This window comes from Anolis carolinensis, chromosome 6, assembly GCF_035594765.1.
Source record: "Anolis carolinensis isolate JA03-04 chromosome 6, rAnoCar3.1.pri, whole genome shotgun sequence".
NCBI classification, from domain to species: Eukaryota; Metazoa; Chordata; class Lepidosauria; order Squamata; family Dactyloidae; genus Anolis; species Anolis carolinensis.
Window position 1 is genome coordinate 33276110 of NC_085846.1, and position 17933 is coordinate 33294042.

Consider the following 17933-nt stretch of genomic DNA (forward strand, 5'->3'; position numbering starts at 1 on the left):
GGTGCAGCGTGTTAAAGCACTAAGCTGCTGAACTTGCGGACCAAAAGGTCGCAGGTTCGAATCCGGGGAACGGAGTGAACTCCCGATGTTAGCCCCAGCTTCTGCCAACCTAGAAGTTTGAAAACATGCAAATGTGAGTAGATCAATAGGTACCGCTCTGGCAGGAAGGTAACAGCGCTCCATGCAGTCATGCCGGCCACATGACCTTGGAGGTGTCTATGGACAATGCTGGCTCTTCTGCTTAGAAATGGAGATGAGCACCATTCCCAGAGTTGGACATTAATGTCAGGGGAAAACCTTTACCTTAGATATCTAGATGTCTGTGCTTACATGTCTAAAGGAAAGATGTGTGTATCTATATCTATGATTGTACATAAAATAGCCCAAAGAGTACCAGAGAGACTCTTCATTTGGCACGTAAATGTCCTGAGATTCCAGTACTTGAGAATGTTTGAGTGAAGTGTTGATCTGACTGTCTGGTCTAACCATCATCATGACTTGGAGTAGTCATTGGACAAAAGTTGATAATGGGATCTCAGAGAGAATCCAGATTAATTGGCAAGTGGCAAGGACCCTTGATACCTGGTCAAAGAGACAAGAGTAGGGAATCATGCTTCTTTCAAAAGGAAGCATATGCATATCCTGCCTTATTCCAACCATGGTTTGGTTGTTTATTCAGTTAAGCTGTGGCCCAAGTACAAGAGGTACTTTTGGTTGATTTGAGCCATAGCAAGAGCTATGTGGCTGCTGCTGAAAATAGAAGCCTCTTGAGATTTCACTCTCGTCTCTAAAGTGAAGCAGAAACAAAAAACCTGTGTATAGTTAGTTTCTCTCTGCTGCAAATGATAGTCAAAGAAGTAGAGTGGAGGCAGGAAGATTTGCAGTCTGCTGACATTGTTTGTTTGATTTATGCCTAATCAGAGAGAGATGATGGATGAAATATTGAGCTGTTGCTTTCTGTGGAATCCAGACATCTCCCCTCGCATTTCACTCTCTAGCCTTAGCTCCAAACTTTCAAGATTGTAAGCTCTTCTGTCCAGTGCTAATGGAATGTAGGTGCTTACTCTCTCTTAGCTGTATACTCACTTGCATTTCTCATTCCGGCCCAAGAGAGAAGAGTAGCTTTTCTTGCCTCCATTCTCCCATCCACCCACCTCTTGCTAGTTACAGGGGAGACTGCTGCATCCTTTCTAAACGCATTTCTGTCTTTGCTTCACTGAAGCATCTATTAGATGGCCACTCCTAGAGCTATTAAACCTCTCACAAATGGCTATTTACAAGCATGCTCAGACTTTGTTCTTGAGCAAATCAGGCAACATGAGGACCTCTTCTCTTGCCCTCTGCAATAAGCAGCCATTTCTCCTTTAAGGGAAAAGCAGATTTGTTTTGCTGTCTCGTGCTAGGAGAAGGAAATGGGGAGGGGGACTGGAAGTCATGTGGTGATGTATTTTTCTGTCACAAGACTCTGGTCTAAGTAAAGCTATTGCATTCTTCCAAAAAAGATGAAAACATGAGAGATGTAGTATGAAATTGTGGCTGTGCAATGTGTCTTTCATAAAGGTGACACTGTATGATCTTGAGTGTGGCTGGCAGTGGAGACTTCCCAATCTACCCTCTCCACTATCCTAGTAAATGAATCAAGGTGCTTGGGTTGCATATAGGTTTTTTTTTTGTTAAAGACTTGAAAGTGTTGTAGCACTGCATGTTGGATGTTTTATGTGTAACTTTAACACATTTCCTTTTATGGGAGCATCCTGAGCAAAAGGGTGAATTGCCTGGATAGTAAGGCTTATGCATGAAAATCTGAATTGAGAAAAAAATGGGGGTGGTGGGGAGCCAGACTAAAAGAAGAAGATGGGAGGCAGGGATTAGCTAAGAAGGTTGTGTCTGGATCAGATTAACTCAAAGAGCAGGGGATCACTTTGTTGGAGCAGTGCCCAAATTCCCATTGTGTCTGAGTTGCACTTTCAAGTCCTGGGTCTTTTGGCCACGGCTTTTCCTTATCTGCAAAATGGGAGTAAATATTTTTGAACTGTCTTGCACATCACACATGAAAATTATCAAAATGTTAGCTTATTTAAGAGATCCGATTATACAAAAGCATCCTTAACTGTTTCTCTTTTGTTTTCCTTTCCTTCTCATATTAGGCTCAATGAATTTACCAAACACATCAGTGGTGAAGGCTGTAAGTCCCTTGTCTTCTGAACTCTTTGGGGAGTTTTATTTTGAAAGGCAACTGCTGCAATGACTCCCCCTGTGACTTTAGTTTTTAAGGCTTAAGTTGGAAGATCTGTGGAGGTTGGGGGTGGGAGAGGGGGGAAGCTCATGAAGAAGAGTCGAAATTGAGCCATGGTGCCTGGCAGCGTAGGCAGCACTGGCCTGGCATTCCTGATGCAACAAGGGGGATATTCAAGTTATGACTGGGGTCTCTTTGTCTTTTTGGTTACCACGTGCATCCTCCCTTTCCCCCCTGCCCCTGAGAATAGTGACTTTGTGCTGTTGGGTGGGGATCTCAATTTTGGGAGGCAAAGAGTTAACCTGCAGCTGTGAGCCTGCTTTCTAGCCTCCATTCCCAACTGAGCCAATGGAGCTCTTTGCCTCTGAGCACCCATTTTGCTCAACTCCTTTGGAAGGAATGATGTTTGCATCCCACTCACACCAAGATAAGGATTCTGAATATATTTGCATGTGATTGAACACGCAAATGGCTCTCTGACCTTCCACTGGACTGTGGGAGAAAAGCTCCCAGATTTTGAGACTTTTTATATTATTCTTCATTTCTCTAGAGGTTTGGAGGGCTTAAACATTCTTAATCATTTCCACAAAGATCTGATAAAACATTTGGAGCTTTAAAAAGGGTACAAAGTCAGCTTTTAATAACATATTATGTTAAACTGTCTTCCCTTTAGCATCAAGAAAGACAATAAATTATACTAATAGATTTGTGTCAGTGTGTGTCCATAAGATTGGGCATAAAAATGTGTGAGAGAACATAGGCCTGAAGTCTCTGGAAGCAAGCATTTCTTCTGAAATATTTGTCTCACTCAAAATTTGGGTTCTAGAATTCAGTTTTTTATGTGGAAGATTACTGGCACAAAAATGTTATTGGTGAGCTTGCACAGAGCATTTATCCACAATTCTAGTCATGGTAGTGTTGGTAGAATGAACAAGACTATTACAAAGCACCTTTTATATCAAACATGATTAACGGTTATAATAAAACATACACTTTTTTTTGTTCTATAAGAGGAATTGTTATAAATTGGCTTCTTCCTTTTTTCAGCCAAAGCAGCTTCAGTCAGAGCACTTCTCTTTGATATCTCCTTCCTTATGCTGTGTCATGTTGCTCAGACATATGGCTCTGAGGTAAGGATCTTCTGTGTTACAGGGAAGAGGCAGCAGTGAGAGATAAGGACTCAGATTATGTCCTCAGACACATAAATAAAAGGCATTTATTTCTGAGTTTATGCAGAATACTTTTCTGCAACAAGATCAAGAACTATCACTCTAATACTAAAGCCTTGAATAGTTTTTTAAAGTGTTTGTAGTACTTTATGTGCGTAATGCAGCTCAATTCCTGACAGCAACTCTGTGAAATAAATCAGCTTGAGTATTATCAGCACTGCAGAGGAAAAGATTGAGGCTGAGAAAGAACGGCTTACTTGAGGCATGTCTTGTTAAAAAAAAATCCAAGAATTACTACTTGTACTTGAAAGGCGTACTGTTTATTTATTGTTATTCTATGAGTCATTTGTCCAGACAGATTTCTTGAAGGGACATCCAGTGCTATAGCAAAGTAACGGTTCTAAATACATAATAAGATATTATGAGCAATAAAAAACTGGCAGTGCAGTTTTTGCAGACCAACAAAGCGGAATTGCCTCATACGTGTTATCCCAAATTAGCCTGACAATGTGTGGTAATTTGTAGAAACTTGTATGTATAGGTGAATCTCGAAGCTTTTTTCCCTTCATCTCCACATCTAGATCATTTTCCCCCTTCTCTCCCAAACTGTTTTGACAGACCATAGTATAGGTGTCTCTCCACCTTTGCAGTTTTTACTTTAGTGGATTTGATTATCCACAGATTTGATTTAAAATATTCTCTCTAGAAATCTCTAGGTCCTCTAGTGTTATTACGGTCAACTTCCTCAAGTCATGCTGGAGAATCTAGAGTAGGGGTCCCCAAAATACGGCCGTTTTTTTTTTTTTCAATCTATAGTCCGGCCCCCTCCCAATAGTCATGGTTGAATGTTTTCTTGACTGCTTTTCCCTCAGGTGATCCTTTCGGAAGCTGGTCCTCCAGGGGAAGTGCCTTTCTTTGAGATCTGGATGCAGAACTGCATGCCAGAAGAAGGGAAGATCCTCAATCCTGACCATCCTTGCTTTCGGCCTGATTCCACCAAAGTGGAATCCTTAGTGGCTTTGCTTAACAATTCCTCCGAAATGAAGTTGGTGTAAGTAGCTGAATTATTGCGAGATGTCGACCCAGAAACTGTCCTTTTAAAAAAGCACATGCTTCTGTTCATTCTCTTCTGTTTCCATTCTGTTGTGTTTGGAGTCATAAATTTCTTGGGCATTCCGTTGTTTAAATGTGATTCTAGGAAGAATATAGTGCTAGCTACAGATAAGTTGCATTTTGAGCCAAGGAGATCTGCAATTCTGTTTTTTCTTATTCAGGAAGGGGATACTGGAACCTTTCATTCTCTGAATTTGGCATCTATTACAGGTTCAATATCATCCAAAATGCTTGAGACCAGAAGTATTTCAGATTTTGTATTTTAAAAAAATATAATTTGGAATATATGCATATTTTATACATAAGGAAATATCATGAAAATGGGACGCAAGTCTATACATTGGATACATTGAAGCATCAATAACAAAATTGTCACTCTCAGCATGAGGACAATACTGAATTTTGGAGTATTATGAAATGTGGATTTCCAGATGATGGATACTCTGCCTGTTGTTTGTCTTTGTATTACAGTTATATTGTAGTTGTAATTTAGTTAATGGAAGAGAGAACTAATTACAAAGAAGTAGCTATTTGCAACTACTCACTTCTAGCATCTGATTTCAGCACCGTTCTTAGCAAACATTATCCTGTCCTCCTTCCTCCTTCCCTCATACAATTCTAGACTGAGATTTTAGAAGCAAGGTGGAAAATAATGCCTAATGATGGACTGGGTTCCTGACCAGGTTTCCTGTTTTTATTCTTTGCCTCCATCACAATAGACAGATGAAATGGCAAGAAGCATGTATGAGCATCTCTGCAGCCATCCTGGAGATCCTGAATGCCTGGGAGAATGGAGTTCTCACCTTTGAATCAGTCCAGGTATTCAGTCCAAGAGGTCCCTTTTCTAGTGAGCCTGTGAACATTAAAATTGGACACTATTGGCCTTTGAAGAACTGGGTGTACTCAGAATAACCATAATATTGAACTAATGTGGTCCTGTATCAAACTAGGGCAGGTTGCATATCCATGGATTTTGCGGCCACAAATTCACCCATCTGTAGCTTGAAAATATTAACAAGAATTCAAGAAAAGGAAACCTTGACATTGCCATTTTACTGTGTCATTGTGTATAATGGATATGCTCACTCCACTGTGTTTCCAACAAAAATTTTAAAGGGGCATGATATGTCCACTAAAGATTGGGCTAAACTTGTAGATTTCTGGCATGTAGAATGAAATAGCTAGGTTTTCATATTGAGCCATCTCCAGCAAAGCTTTATGTTTCCCAGTTTGTCCACACTCATGTCAGTTGACATAGTCTAAGTCAGGACAACAAAAATAAAAGCCTGTCCCAGTTTCAGTTTTCTTCTCTGTTTCAAAGTATGTGTGTGTGTGTGTGTGTGTGTGTGTGTATGTATGTATGTATGTGTATATGTATGTATATATATATATATATATATATATATATATATATTCATATTCTTTGTAAAACTCTATAGTTACCTATTTGCTCTCTTCCCTTCACTTCCCTAGAAAATCACAGATAACATCAAGGGCAAAGTGTGCAGCATGGCTGTATGTGCAGTGGCCTGGCTAGTGGCCCATGTCCGCATGTTGGGCTTGGATGAGAGGGAAAAGTCATTGCAGATGATCAGACAGTTGGGAACACCCCTGTATGGTGAGAACACCCTTCAGTTCTACAGTGAAAGGTGGGTATCCTATATGTAGCCTGTCCAGATGCAATGAGATAGGTATAGGGGTACAAAATGTGGAGCAAAGGCTACAGTTGCACTGCTGACTAGCCTGGTTACATTCTGCTCCATTTTCTAGTTCCTGTGCATCCACTATTTGCATGATTGTGATGTCCTAAGACAACTCTCATAGGAAGGGCAGAAGAGACCAATTATACTCCATATTTATTCAAGTCACAATGTGCCATCAAATCTATTGCGCACCTCAATTTTCAAAACCCTGAAACCCAAAAAGGCATTTACCAGATTACGCAAATCTAATGCAAAGGTGAGCATTAGAATCGAGTAAATATGGTAATTGTAAAGTCCAGGCATCTTGTTGAATGAGAAAAGGTTTAAACTGATGTGGGCAGCTATGTCCCTTCAGATGTGGGTGAACTGCAGGTCCTTTCATCCTTAGCTTATATAGTTTATAATTATGGATACCTTGAAATGTAGTCTAGCAATAAGGACCACAAATGTCCACTTAAGACAGAGGTTCTCAACCTGTGGGTCCCTAGATGTTTTGGTCTTCAACTCCCAGAAATCCTAATAGCTGGTAAACTGGCTGGGATTTCTGGGTGTTGTAGGCCAAAACACCTGGGGACTCCCAGGTTGAGAACCACTGACTTGAGATAGATCAGCAAAACAGTCAATGAAGACTGGAATTGGACCACTACCCATTCCTGTCTTCATCCAGGAAGGAAACCCAAAAGTTGTAGGCCCTGTTTGCCCAAGGATTTTTTCTTATTGAATCTGATTATAAATTTGGGGACTGTAAAATATCCTAAAGGCATGAGATCCTGTCTGATCTTGGGAGGTAAACAGACACACCACTATTTAATACTTGGATGGGAGTCTGCCAATTAATACTGGGTGCTGTAGGGTGTATTTCAAAAGGAGGAACTGACAAAAATCACCTTTGAGTATCCTTTACCTTTAAAAGAACCCTATAGAATTCATGGGGTTGTCGCAAATCAACAGGAGACTTGAATGCACAGGCACATGCATAGTAACTTGACAGCATCCAAGCAAGCTTTGATATTTAAGAAGTCCAGTAAACATCCTCTTTCCCTTATCCAGGGTACTGATCATGAGTTCGATCCTTGAGCACATGTGTGCTGATGTTGTACAACAGACAGCTGCACAGATCAAGTTTCCGGCCACTGGAGCAGATCCCATGCCCTACTGGAACCTCCTCCCACCCAAGAAGCCTATTAAAGAGGTGCTGATGAGTGTCTTTTCCAAGGTGCTAGAAAAAGGCTGGGTGGACAGCCGCTCCATCCACATCTTTGACACTCTTTTGCACATGGGTGGTGTCTATTGGTTCTGCAACAACCTTGTCAAGGTACGTTGGGGCAGTGAGGACTAATGATGGCCATTAACTTGGAGGATTAGACCAATTCATGGGGAATAAGGTTGTCAGTGACCAGTAGTTGCATGTATTATTTTGTGTTTTTATTTATCAATTTTAAGTAATCTTTTAATGCCATTTTATTTTTTAAAGAGAAATTTAGTTTGTGTTTTAATGTTTCTGTAAGGGGTGATTTGGGCGTCCCCCAGACATTTATCCATTACCCGAGTTCGCCAAGCCGCTATGAGACCATTCAAGAGCCCAAAATAGTTGAGGACAAAACACCTTTATTAGGTAGCTACCGACAGACAGGGCAACACGGGCTGTTGCTGATCCAAACTGTCTGTCCAGAGCTAATCAGCCCCGGACAATATATACCCTACTTGTTTACTACATTTCTAGTTCCCCTTTCTGAACTTCTAGTTCCCCATTCTGAACTGGGCTTTACTGGAAAAACCACAAACACTTCCTGAGTTGTAAACAACTTCGGGATATTGCCCAATCATGAACTGTAGAATATTTCAACAGGTGCAGCAAAAAGTACATGTATTGCATACATTGCATAAATTTCTCAGAATCAACTGATTATTGCTAAACATAGAACATCTGCTATCTGTCGCAAGACAGCCAGTTGCAAACTTTTATCTTTAATTCAGAGGGGAGACTGGTCTTCTAAGTTCCAATCAGACAGGCATTCCAAAATGGAGTCACTTTGGTTCAGTGACCCCTTCATTCCCCCGTTTTTTCATGTAACCAAGAAAGACAATTTCTTGGTTGCACAGGTATCCAATTATAGTGGGGTGGTTCCCTTTTCCAGGGTGTTCAGCTGTATGTAACATGTTGAACTTTTCTGTGCTGAGTGAAAGTAGCAGTGATCAGTCTCGCCATTATTTTATCTTTAAGCATGACATGATACATGGCAAAAAGAAACAAAGCAAGAATCATGATTTGTAACATGACAAATAATATTTTGCTGAGGTCCCTCAGCCACCCAATCCACAAGGTAATCAGCGAACCTGTTTTAAATCTTTCTCCCTCAGTTAGATATCAGGATCATAGCCACGTTTTTCATCATAAGCTCTTTTAGGCCTGTTTCACCGGTCTGTTGCCCAATGCCTGCAGGGGCTGCTCTCGCGGGTGTATCTCAATATTGGTGGGGACTAGGGTACCAATGGTGCAAGTACCAACCCACAGTGGGGGTAAGATTTTTACCTCCCCACTTCCCACATATCCAGAAATACCCCGGAGGCAATCCTCCCATGGCATGGTTGTCAAGCAAAATGCCGGGCCTTGGCCTACCAGGAATTTGATATTCCATTGGGAAGTTTCCTCGTGTCCGGACCAGATCTTGCCGTGGTGGAGGCTTGCCTCCCGCCGCAGGTGGCTGAGTTGCTGCACGAGGCAGCTCCGACCCGGGCGTAACCACATACATCTTAGGGGGCGTATTTGTTTTCCCATTACGTGCCGGACGAGAGGGTGGTTTCTTGTCATCACCCTCTGGCGAGGAAGCTTGCCTTCTCAGTCTTTGTGGTTGTGGCTGTTCAACTCTATGGTGTATGTTGTCATAGTATACAGGGAGAGAGAGATTACAATGGGGGTAATCTCCTACCTCTATGAGGGTGGCTTGGGGAGAGTTCTTATGATCAATTCCTGAGATCCCATCTTTGGATCTTGCCAAACAAGCTGATGCAGTTGGTGCAGAATCATCATGGGCCAACATAAATTGAGCCGAATCAGTCAACCCCTCTTGGTCAGCATATGTCCAAGGGGTGAACAATTTCCATCCAGATACATCCAGCAGTGGCCCTGCTTTCATGACCCAACCCTCATATTGGGAGTGAGGGCTATGGGCACAAATCCAGCAGTCTTTAACCTCTGCTTCTTTACTATATCTTTAATTAGTTGTTGGAACGTGTTTCTGTCCCAACCCATATGTGCCCGCACCAACGGCATCATGATCAATATTAAAAAGCATAATTGTGTCCTCATTTTCACACTTGTGTTTGTCCTCAATATTACAGCACAGAGCACAAAAACAGAATACAATACAACCCACGAATCCCCACACCCAAAACCCAGTGTCCATTCGGTCTTTTGGGACACTCTCGGAAGTGTACCCTCCTTCCTTCTTCAAGGCGGTTCTAGGTAACCTGACCTCTGGGGCTAGCTCTAGGTAGCTTCGGGCCCCTCCTCTTCAGGGCAGCTCTTGATAGCTTGACCCTTAGGGTGTATGAATTTGAGTGGATTGTCCTTATGCAGGTTTACCTTCCAGATGTCAGGGTCTTTGGTGGTGTAGTCCTTTTTTTTGGTACCCCCGGCTTCACATCTCTTAACTTCACAGTAGTAAGAGCTATTTGGACCACCTGCAGTGGTCGAACACCTCTGGTGGTCCCTTCCACCTTGGGCCGAGGGTATCACACTTCCAATCTTTCAGCCAACCCTGGTCTCCTGGTAAGAAAAACATGTAGCGCAGTAACCGGGAAAGGGATAACGCAGCATTCAGTACATTTATACAGTTTGTTTAACACCATATCCAAAATTTGGACTTCTTTTATCAATCCTTGTTTTCTCAATTCATGTATGTCTCCTTGCAGAGATCTAATTTTTCAGAGGGGGTCTTCCATACAACAACTCATAAGATGACAAACCCCCACTTTCATACATGTTGGTTAACAACCTGTCCAAAGATTGGACTTTTTTCCAGAGCCCTGTTCATTCTTTTACCCGAAGATTAGGGTCAATTACAATGCAATTTCCAAGCGGTGCCTCCCACCTGGGCTAGGCACCCAAGGACCTGGTGAACAAAGGCCGCGGGCCTCTGCCACCTGGTGACCAAATGACTGAGCCATTGTCACCCCAATGTGTAGAGCATCCCGTGCCCAGGGATTGCATCCCTTGACAAGGCACGCCTGACCTCTACAACTCTTTCAGCGGTGGTTGGAATCCACCCTGAATACTCCAGACCCTTGGCATCTTCGGCGAAATCAACTACCAAGGACTCAAAAGATTTAAAGGGTGTTGTTTACAAATTTCACATCCTGGGGCAGCAGCTCCGGCCAAGGCCTGCAAGCCATCCACCCAGAGCTGCCCCTCCAAGAGTGAAGCTATTCCAATTGCACCTAAATGGGTTTATCTACGAATTTCTTTGATAATTTCCATCCCAAAGCTTTTGGGACATAAATTTTCTCATTGGGTAAGATAAAAACCTTACCCTTCCATTTTTCCCCTTCTGCTAGGGCCCACTCCTTCTCTTGTGCGGAGTAAGTCATGGACTCTACTACGGGCGTAACATCCAATTGTAAAATTGCTTCTTCTGATGTGCTTTCATCTGCTGCTTTCCTAGCTTGTTGGTCTGCCAGGCGATTCCCGTGTTACCTGATCCTCACCATACTGATGTCCTTTGCAATGCATGACTGCTATCTCTTTTGGCTCCCATACTGCATTTAAAAGTTGCAAAATTTCTGTTGCATTTTTGATCTGCTGTCCTGCAGAGGTCAGCAGTCCCCTTTCCTTATAAATGGCACCGTGGGCATGCAAAGTGGTGAAGGCATATTTCGAGTCAGTATAAATATTAACTCTTTTTCCTTTAGCCAATTGGAGGGCCCCAGTCAAAGCAATCAGCTCGGCCCGTTGTGTAGAAGTCCCCGGAGGCAACCCCTTTGCCTCTAGGGTTTCCCCATTGCTATTCACCACTGCATACCCCGCTTTCCTTTCGGAACCAACCACACGACTTGACCCATCTGTGAAAAGCACCCATTCCGGAGCCTAAAGTGGCAGATCTTTGAGATCTGGCCTACTTGAATATACTTTGTCCACTATTTCTAAACAATCATGCTGCATCAATTCTCCTTCCACAGGTAACAAGGTAGCTGGGTTCAAAGTGGCACACACTGACAATTTAACCTGTGGACTGTCTACCAACATGCTCTCATACTTAAGCATTCGGCTATTGGTGAGCCAATGGTGTCCCCTTTGTTCCATTAAAGTCACTACCGCATGGGGACATTTTAAAATCACAGGCTGCCCTAAGGTCAGCTTGTTTACTTCTTCCACAAGAACCGCAGCAGCCGCTACAGCTCTCAAGCATGAAGGCCATCCACAGGCCACATTGTCTAATTGCTTAAACAAATAAGCCACCGGCTGAGTCAACACTCCTACAGCCACTCCTTTGCGTTCTCCTACATACATACATACATACATACAATGCTGGGGCAAACATCAAAGCTTTCTTCAATTGCTCAAACGCATCTTGCTGTTCAGTTCCCCACGCCAAGGGGTCTCCTGACTTCCCTTTGGTAGCCTCGTGGAGGGGTTTGGCATATAGTCCGAAGTTCGGAATCCATATACGACAAAACCCTGCCTCTCCCAGGAATTCTCTAACCTGTTTCCTAGTCCGGGGGTAGGGATGGAGCAAATGGCTTCTTTGCATTCCACCTCTAACCTCCGGAGACCTTTTTTTTTCCAAACGAAATCCCATGCACTTAACACTGGCTGAGCCTTTTTCCCAAAACCTTGTAACCTTTATCACAAAACAAAGCTATAACAAAGCCTTAGTTCCTCTCAAACATTCTTCTCTACTATCTGTTCAAAGAACACGCAACAAACAAAGCATCTTAGGTTATAATGACACAAAACCACACTGGTCCCACAAAACTCACAAAACACACCTTGAGTCTGGATAGGGGAGGTCTTGCCTTCCCCTTTTCCTTTCCATTAGGATGCCAATTTCCATTTGGGAACCACCTGTAACTATAACTCTATTCCTTCCAGTCATCCCATTGTTTTCTGCCATACACTAACATTCTTCCACCCATTCTGGATCCTTTCGCACAACCTCACACAGATACACAAACTCTTAACCTCTTAAAGTGTAAACAGGATCAAGTGAACCTTCGGAAAGTCACTGGGGAGTGAAGGGGAATGAGGGCCACTCTATCTCACGCGACACACGCAACTTGCATGCCTTTATTCCTTTCTATTATCCGCCTGCAAAGCTTCCAATAAGCTATAGTGTCATGCACTTTATGTTCTTCTCATACACACACAAATAACAGCCATATACATTTTCATACAATCATGCATTTTCACTCTTGTAGGGCACAATGCCTCAGCTCCCATTTCTGTTCATTTTATATAGATATTCCTGGAAACTCAAATTCATCATCTTCTCTCAGAAAAACCAGCCCATGCTTCATCCAATGCAGGATCAACCAATCCAATTGCAACCGGACCCCTACTGGGCTGGTTAACAGCTCCACGGTTCTGTCTCCTTCCTTTCCAACTTCCACTTCCATTTTGCACTTTCCTATTCTGTCCTCCTCCAAGATCCACCTTACAATCCGCCGCCCAGTGCCTTTGCTTGTGGCACCGTGCGCATTTATTCTTTCCAAGCTCATGCCCTAACACAGCGGCTATAACCTTGGCCCTACGAGACACCGCTGCCTCTTCCCGTTTGGCTTGCACGGCCTCCCGGGACAAATAAACCTGATTTGCTATTTCCATTATCCTCTCCAAAGTCAAATGAGTCAATCTAGCATCCTTTTGTAACCTTCTCCGTATATCCGGCCAACATTGGCTGGCAAAAACACTCTTCAGCACTATCCTTCCTTCAGCTCGATCACTAGGATCATCCATATCATAAGGAGAAAACTCCTCAAATGCTTCCCTGAGCCTTTCTAGAAATGCTACTGGACTTTCATTCTGCTCCTGCTCCATCTGGTAGATCTTTCTCAAATTTGGAACTCTTGGAGTCCCTTTTTCCAGGGTACAAACATTCAGGTTCTGATACAGCCTCAATGAGTTTCTACCATTTACTATACTCAGATCCCCTTGAGGGTCTACTCTCACTGGGAACACTTTCTCTTGGTATACATCCACAACATCCAAACTTCCAAACAGTGCACTGAGCACAAACACAAACCAAATACAGCATCCAAACCACCAAACACAAATCCAAACCAAACACAGCATCCAAACCTCCAAACAAGGCACCATTTCTGCCTCGGCTGTGTACTCCTTCAATTGCTCAAAGTTATTCAACATACATCGGAGGGGGGTCATTGGCCCTCCTGTCCCTTTCGATTCTTTCCCACCCATTGGGGTACGCGGATTTGACCCTGGCCCGTACAGCCGGAAGATCAACGGTCTTCCTCCGCTTTCCCACTGGACGTGAAAGATTATTTTCCTAGTGGAGTATGTCCCCAGACCGTGGTCGGACCATCCTTGCACGTCTTGCTACTAGGGCCTGCCTCCGGACCTGGTCGGATTCCCCTTGCAGGTCTTTCCCAGAGCTCTCTTCCCTTTGGGGTTCTCTTGGTTCCCAAGGGATTCCTACGGGACCCAGAACTGCTTCTACAATTTAAAACTCTCCCTCCCCGCAATGCTAAACAACAAGCGGTTTTAAGAGGTATACTTGCCTAATTCTCGTTCCGTCCCGCGGCGGCCGGCCGACTTTCCCAACGGTGGTTGTCTCACAACTTCTGTTTTGGAGGAGAGCACGCCTTTCCTTCGCTCGGGTGCCGCGAAGGGAACCACCGGTCTTTACCTCTATTGAGAGGCCGTGCGCACGTCTCGGCGCGGACCGTACGCAGCACCCCGGAAGGGGGAAGCGGACACGCCTTGCTCCCAAGAGCAGCTCCGAGTGGGCTACAACGGAACCTTGGCAACTAAAAAACACTACAAAGCCCAAAATTTCATCACTACAAAGCCCATAATTTCATCCCGGACGAGCCCCCAGAAATGTAAGGGGTGATTTGGGCGTCCCCCAGACATTTATCCATTACCCGAGTTCGCCAAGCCGCTATGAGACCATTCAAGAGCCCAAAATAGTTGAGGACAAAACACCTTTATTAGGTAGCTACCGACAGACAGGGCAACACGGGCTGTTGCTGATCCAAACTGTCTGTCCAGAGCTAATCAGCCCCGGACAATATATACCCTACTTGTTTACTACATTTCTAGTTCCCCTTTCTGAACTTCTAGTTCCCCATTCTGAACTGGGCTTTACTGGAAAAACCACAAACACTTCCTGAGTTGTAAACAACTTCGGGATATTGCCCAATCATGAACTGTAGAATATTTCAACAGGTGCAGCAAAAAGTACATGTATTGCATACATTGCATAAATTTCTCAGAATCAACTGATTATTGCTAAACATAGAACATCTGCTATCTGTCGCAAGACAGCCAGTTGCAAACTTTTATCTTTAATTCAGAGGGGAGACTGGTCTTCTAAGTTCCAATCAGACAGGCATTCCAAAATGGAGTCACTTTGGTTCAGTGACCCCTTCATTTCTATTGAGAGTTTCTGAAATTGTATCATGCTTTTAAAACATTGTATGCCACAGTGGATCCATGTTCAGAGAAAGACAGGATATAAATAAATTAAATTACTAATTGAGGTAACTAGTATTAATAAATATTAGCTCCATGATCAGAAGCAGCGCTGGTTTCTAGGGAACAGGAGTAAGAGGTTGTCACTGTTGTGTCTGTAGAATACAAAATTTATTATACATATTTGTTTGGGCATGATGAAACAGAGTGCTTTATAAGATGCACTGTAAATGTGATTGAGCATGGTTGCCCTTGAGTTCTTTCTTGATAGCAATGCAGATCTTAGCATATTTATTGCATATAAGATGGATAATTGGGGTTGTGGGTATGGACTGATTGAGCTCCAGCCTAAAATGCAAGTTAGAAATACTGAAATTAACCAGGGTAATAGTTTTGATTTTAGTAATGTACATAGCTTTTCACAAGAGCTTTCAGTGTTTTACATTTACAGTAAGACTCCTGCAATGGTGGAGTCCATATCCGTGATTTCACTTAGTTGCACACAGAGAAAAGTGATATCTCTAGGAATTTGCTAGGTCCTCCAGAAGATACTACAATATGCTTCCCCCACATATTGTCACAAAATTGTGTTGGGAGTCCTAGAAAATACTTACTGTATTTCAATAATCCTTGTGATTGTCCTATAAGACAGAAGGGCCCTGTTTTTGTCTCCATGTTATTAGCAAGTGTTAGGGGAAAAGTGGGCTGAAACAGAGAGGTAATAACTCACCCACTCTATTTTTTTAAAGGCAGTATTTTAGGCCATGTTATTAGGCAAGGAGCCAGTGTCACCTCCAAGGGATCCTCCCAGTTCCACTCATTTGTTCTCTCACTTATCTTTTAGGAACTCTTGAAAGAGACACGAAAAGAACATGCCATGCGAGCTGTGGAGTTGCTCTATTCGATTTTTTGTCTGGATATGCAGCAATTGACACTCACTCTGCTGGGACACATCCTGCCCAATCTCCTCACAGACTCCTCCAAGTGGCATATGTTGATGGACCCTCCTGGCAAGGCTCTTGCCAAGTAAGAGACAGTACTAAAATCAAATTCTGTATCCAAACACTGATATCTGTAAGGTAATACTTAATGTAAATCAGGACTTTGCAGTGCCTGGACCCCCATTTTGTTGCACCTAAAGCCCCCAATGGACCTCAGGTCCTTCAACTCCCTGCCATTTTAAAAATGACTTGTGGGGGAATTTGCCCCATAAAGGCATGCAGAAACCATCACTGTCACATGAAATTATTTATCTTCTGAAGGGAACCCCATAACTCCATATTATCCACAAATATTACAACGTTCTTGCAATATTTCTTGCAACAGTCTCAAAATGCTATCACAAATTGCCATAATGTATTCCAGCTTGCTGCAGCGTACAGCATGTGGATATTTCTGAAGGTGAAATTGGCCCCTGGCCCCCATGGCTACCACTGAAGCACAGGCATAACTTCTTATTTTTGCATGGTTTGCTTTGTAATGGGAAAGGGAAAACTTTGTGCCAGAGCAACGAAGACTTGTTCCAGCAACTCTGCAATTTCTCTTTTCATCAGGATTGTCCATACTTTTTCATGATAGTTTATTTTGAAGTGAGATGAAAGCATTCTCTGACAGATGATAAAATGTTAAATGTTGGTACCCAGAAGGCTAAAAAAGATACAAGAAGACAGGGAAGGATAGAAAATGTCAGTTGCAAATTTTGTTAGTTAGGATTAAAAAATAGGAGCTTTATCTTCCACCTCAGATGTTAGACCTTTAGAGCATGAGGCCTGGGAATTAGAAGACCTCAGTCCCTCTTCAAAGCCATGTTTTCACAAGCACCCATCAGTACATATAAACTGAAACAGCAAAAAAGAAACAATTTTGCAGCCCAGGGGCAACATTTGGAGGTTACTCATCTGCAGTAAATATGAAGTGGGATTTATGTTTTGTCAGTACTGTCTGAGAAAATTGTAGTCAGTGGACAAACATCAAGTAAGAGTAAGCAAGGAGGTTCAGTGTAATTCACGCGTGTATCTTCTGGAGCTGATATTTCCCCTCTATTTTTCTCACCAGGCTGTCTGTATGGTGTGCCTCCAGCTCCTACACCTCCCACAACCGAGGACAGATGTCTGCTTGGCAACGCAAGAGGCATCGAGAAGATATAGAAGTAAGCTGTCATTCCTGCTTCATCATTCTGTAAGGATACATTTGAGAAAGAACAGAGCACAGTGGATTGATCAGAGTGAATTTGATCAAAGGGAAGAAGAGATAGACTGAGGAGAGCAGCACAACTCTTTTGCCAGGAGCATTCTGTGCTTGACGATAGTGACTTAGATTTGGAGTCTCCCTTTGCACATGTTTGATAGCTTTGGCAAAAGAGATATGCTTCTGATATCCTTATCATATCTGATAGGTTGCAGTAGTTTAGCATAGTAATACTCAGCCATTCTCAACTTGAGAACTGTAAATGGAATGTCAGTAGACAACAAAAAAGATTTAAAGATGGCCTAAAAGCTAACATAAATATGTGGTATAAACACCAAGAACTGAGAAGCCCTGGCATTTGAGGATTTGTAACTGGAGGTCAGCTGTTACCAATAATGCTAGATTTTGAAGAGACACGAATAGAAGACGTAAGGGAGAAAAGTGCCGAGAGGAAGGCACATCAGGCAAACTGTTGTCATGACCGCCTTCCATCTGGAAATCTATGTCCTCATTGTGATAGGCCACATGGATCCAGAATAAGTCTCCACAGTCACTTATGAACCCACCACCAAGACTCTACCTTTGGAAGACAGTAACACTCTGTCACGAAGGGATCACCTATTGATTGGTTGACTCAACCATTGGTCCCCTAGGTGTTTCAAACCTTAACTCCTAGAAGCCCCAGCCAGTATGACAAATGCAACTTAATTTTCTAAGTTAATGTCCAAAACGTCTGAGGACCAAAGGTTGGAGACCAGTGGTCTAGAGGGAAATTACACCAAAAAGGTTGTCTGATTCAGAGCAGTGAAAACAGAAAAATCTCATTGCTATAGTCCAGCATTTCCTTTCAACTAGCAGCCTCCTTGTATATA

General features: G+C 42.9%; 1 protein-coding gene and 1 non-coding gene across 5 annotated transcripts in view; both read left to right on the forward strand.

The window, feature by feature from the left end:
• Positions 1–17933, forward strand: part of med24 (mediator complex subunit 24) — a 74254-nt gene that overhangs the window by 43578 nt on the left and 12743 nt on the right. For all 4 annotated transcript variants that reach the window (XM_062958316.1, XM_062958317.1, XM_008113346.3 and 1 more), the window contains exons 15-22: positions 2148–2185; positions 3284–3366; positions 4278–4456; positions 5238–5337; positions 5992–6167; positions 7272–7536; positions 15719–15900; positions 16930–17023. In XM_062958316.1, coding sequence (XP_062814386.1) covers positions 2148–2185; positions 3284–3366; positions 4278–4456; positions 5238–5337; positions 5992–6167; positions 7272–7536; positions 15719–15900; positions 16930–17023 — 1117 coding nt within the window. The remainder of the gene's footprint in view (positions 1–2147; positions 2186–3283; positions 3367–4277; positions 4457–5237; positions 5338–5991; positions 6168–7271; positions 7537–15718; positions 15901–16929; positions 17024–17933) is intronic.
• LOC134292846 (small nucleolar RNA SNORD124) lies at positions 2620–2732 on the forward strand. Its single transcript, XR_009999977.1, has one exon. It is a non-coding gene; the product is annotated as a small nucleolar RNA SNORD124 (small nucleolar RNA).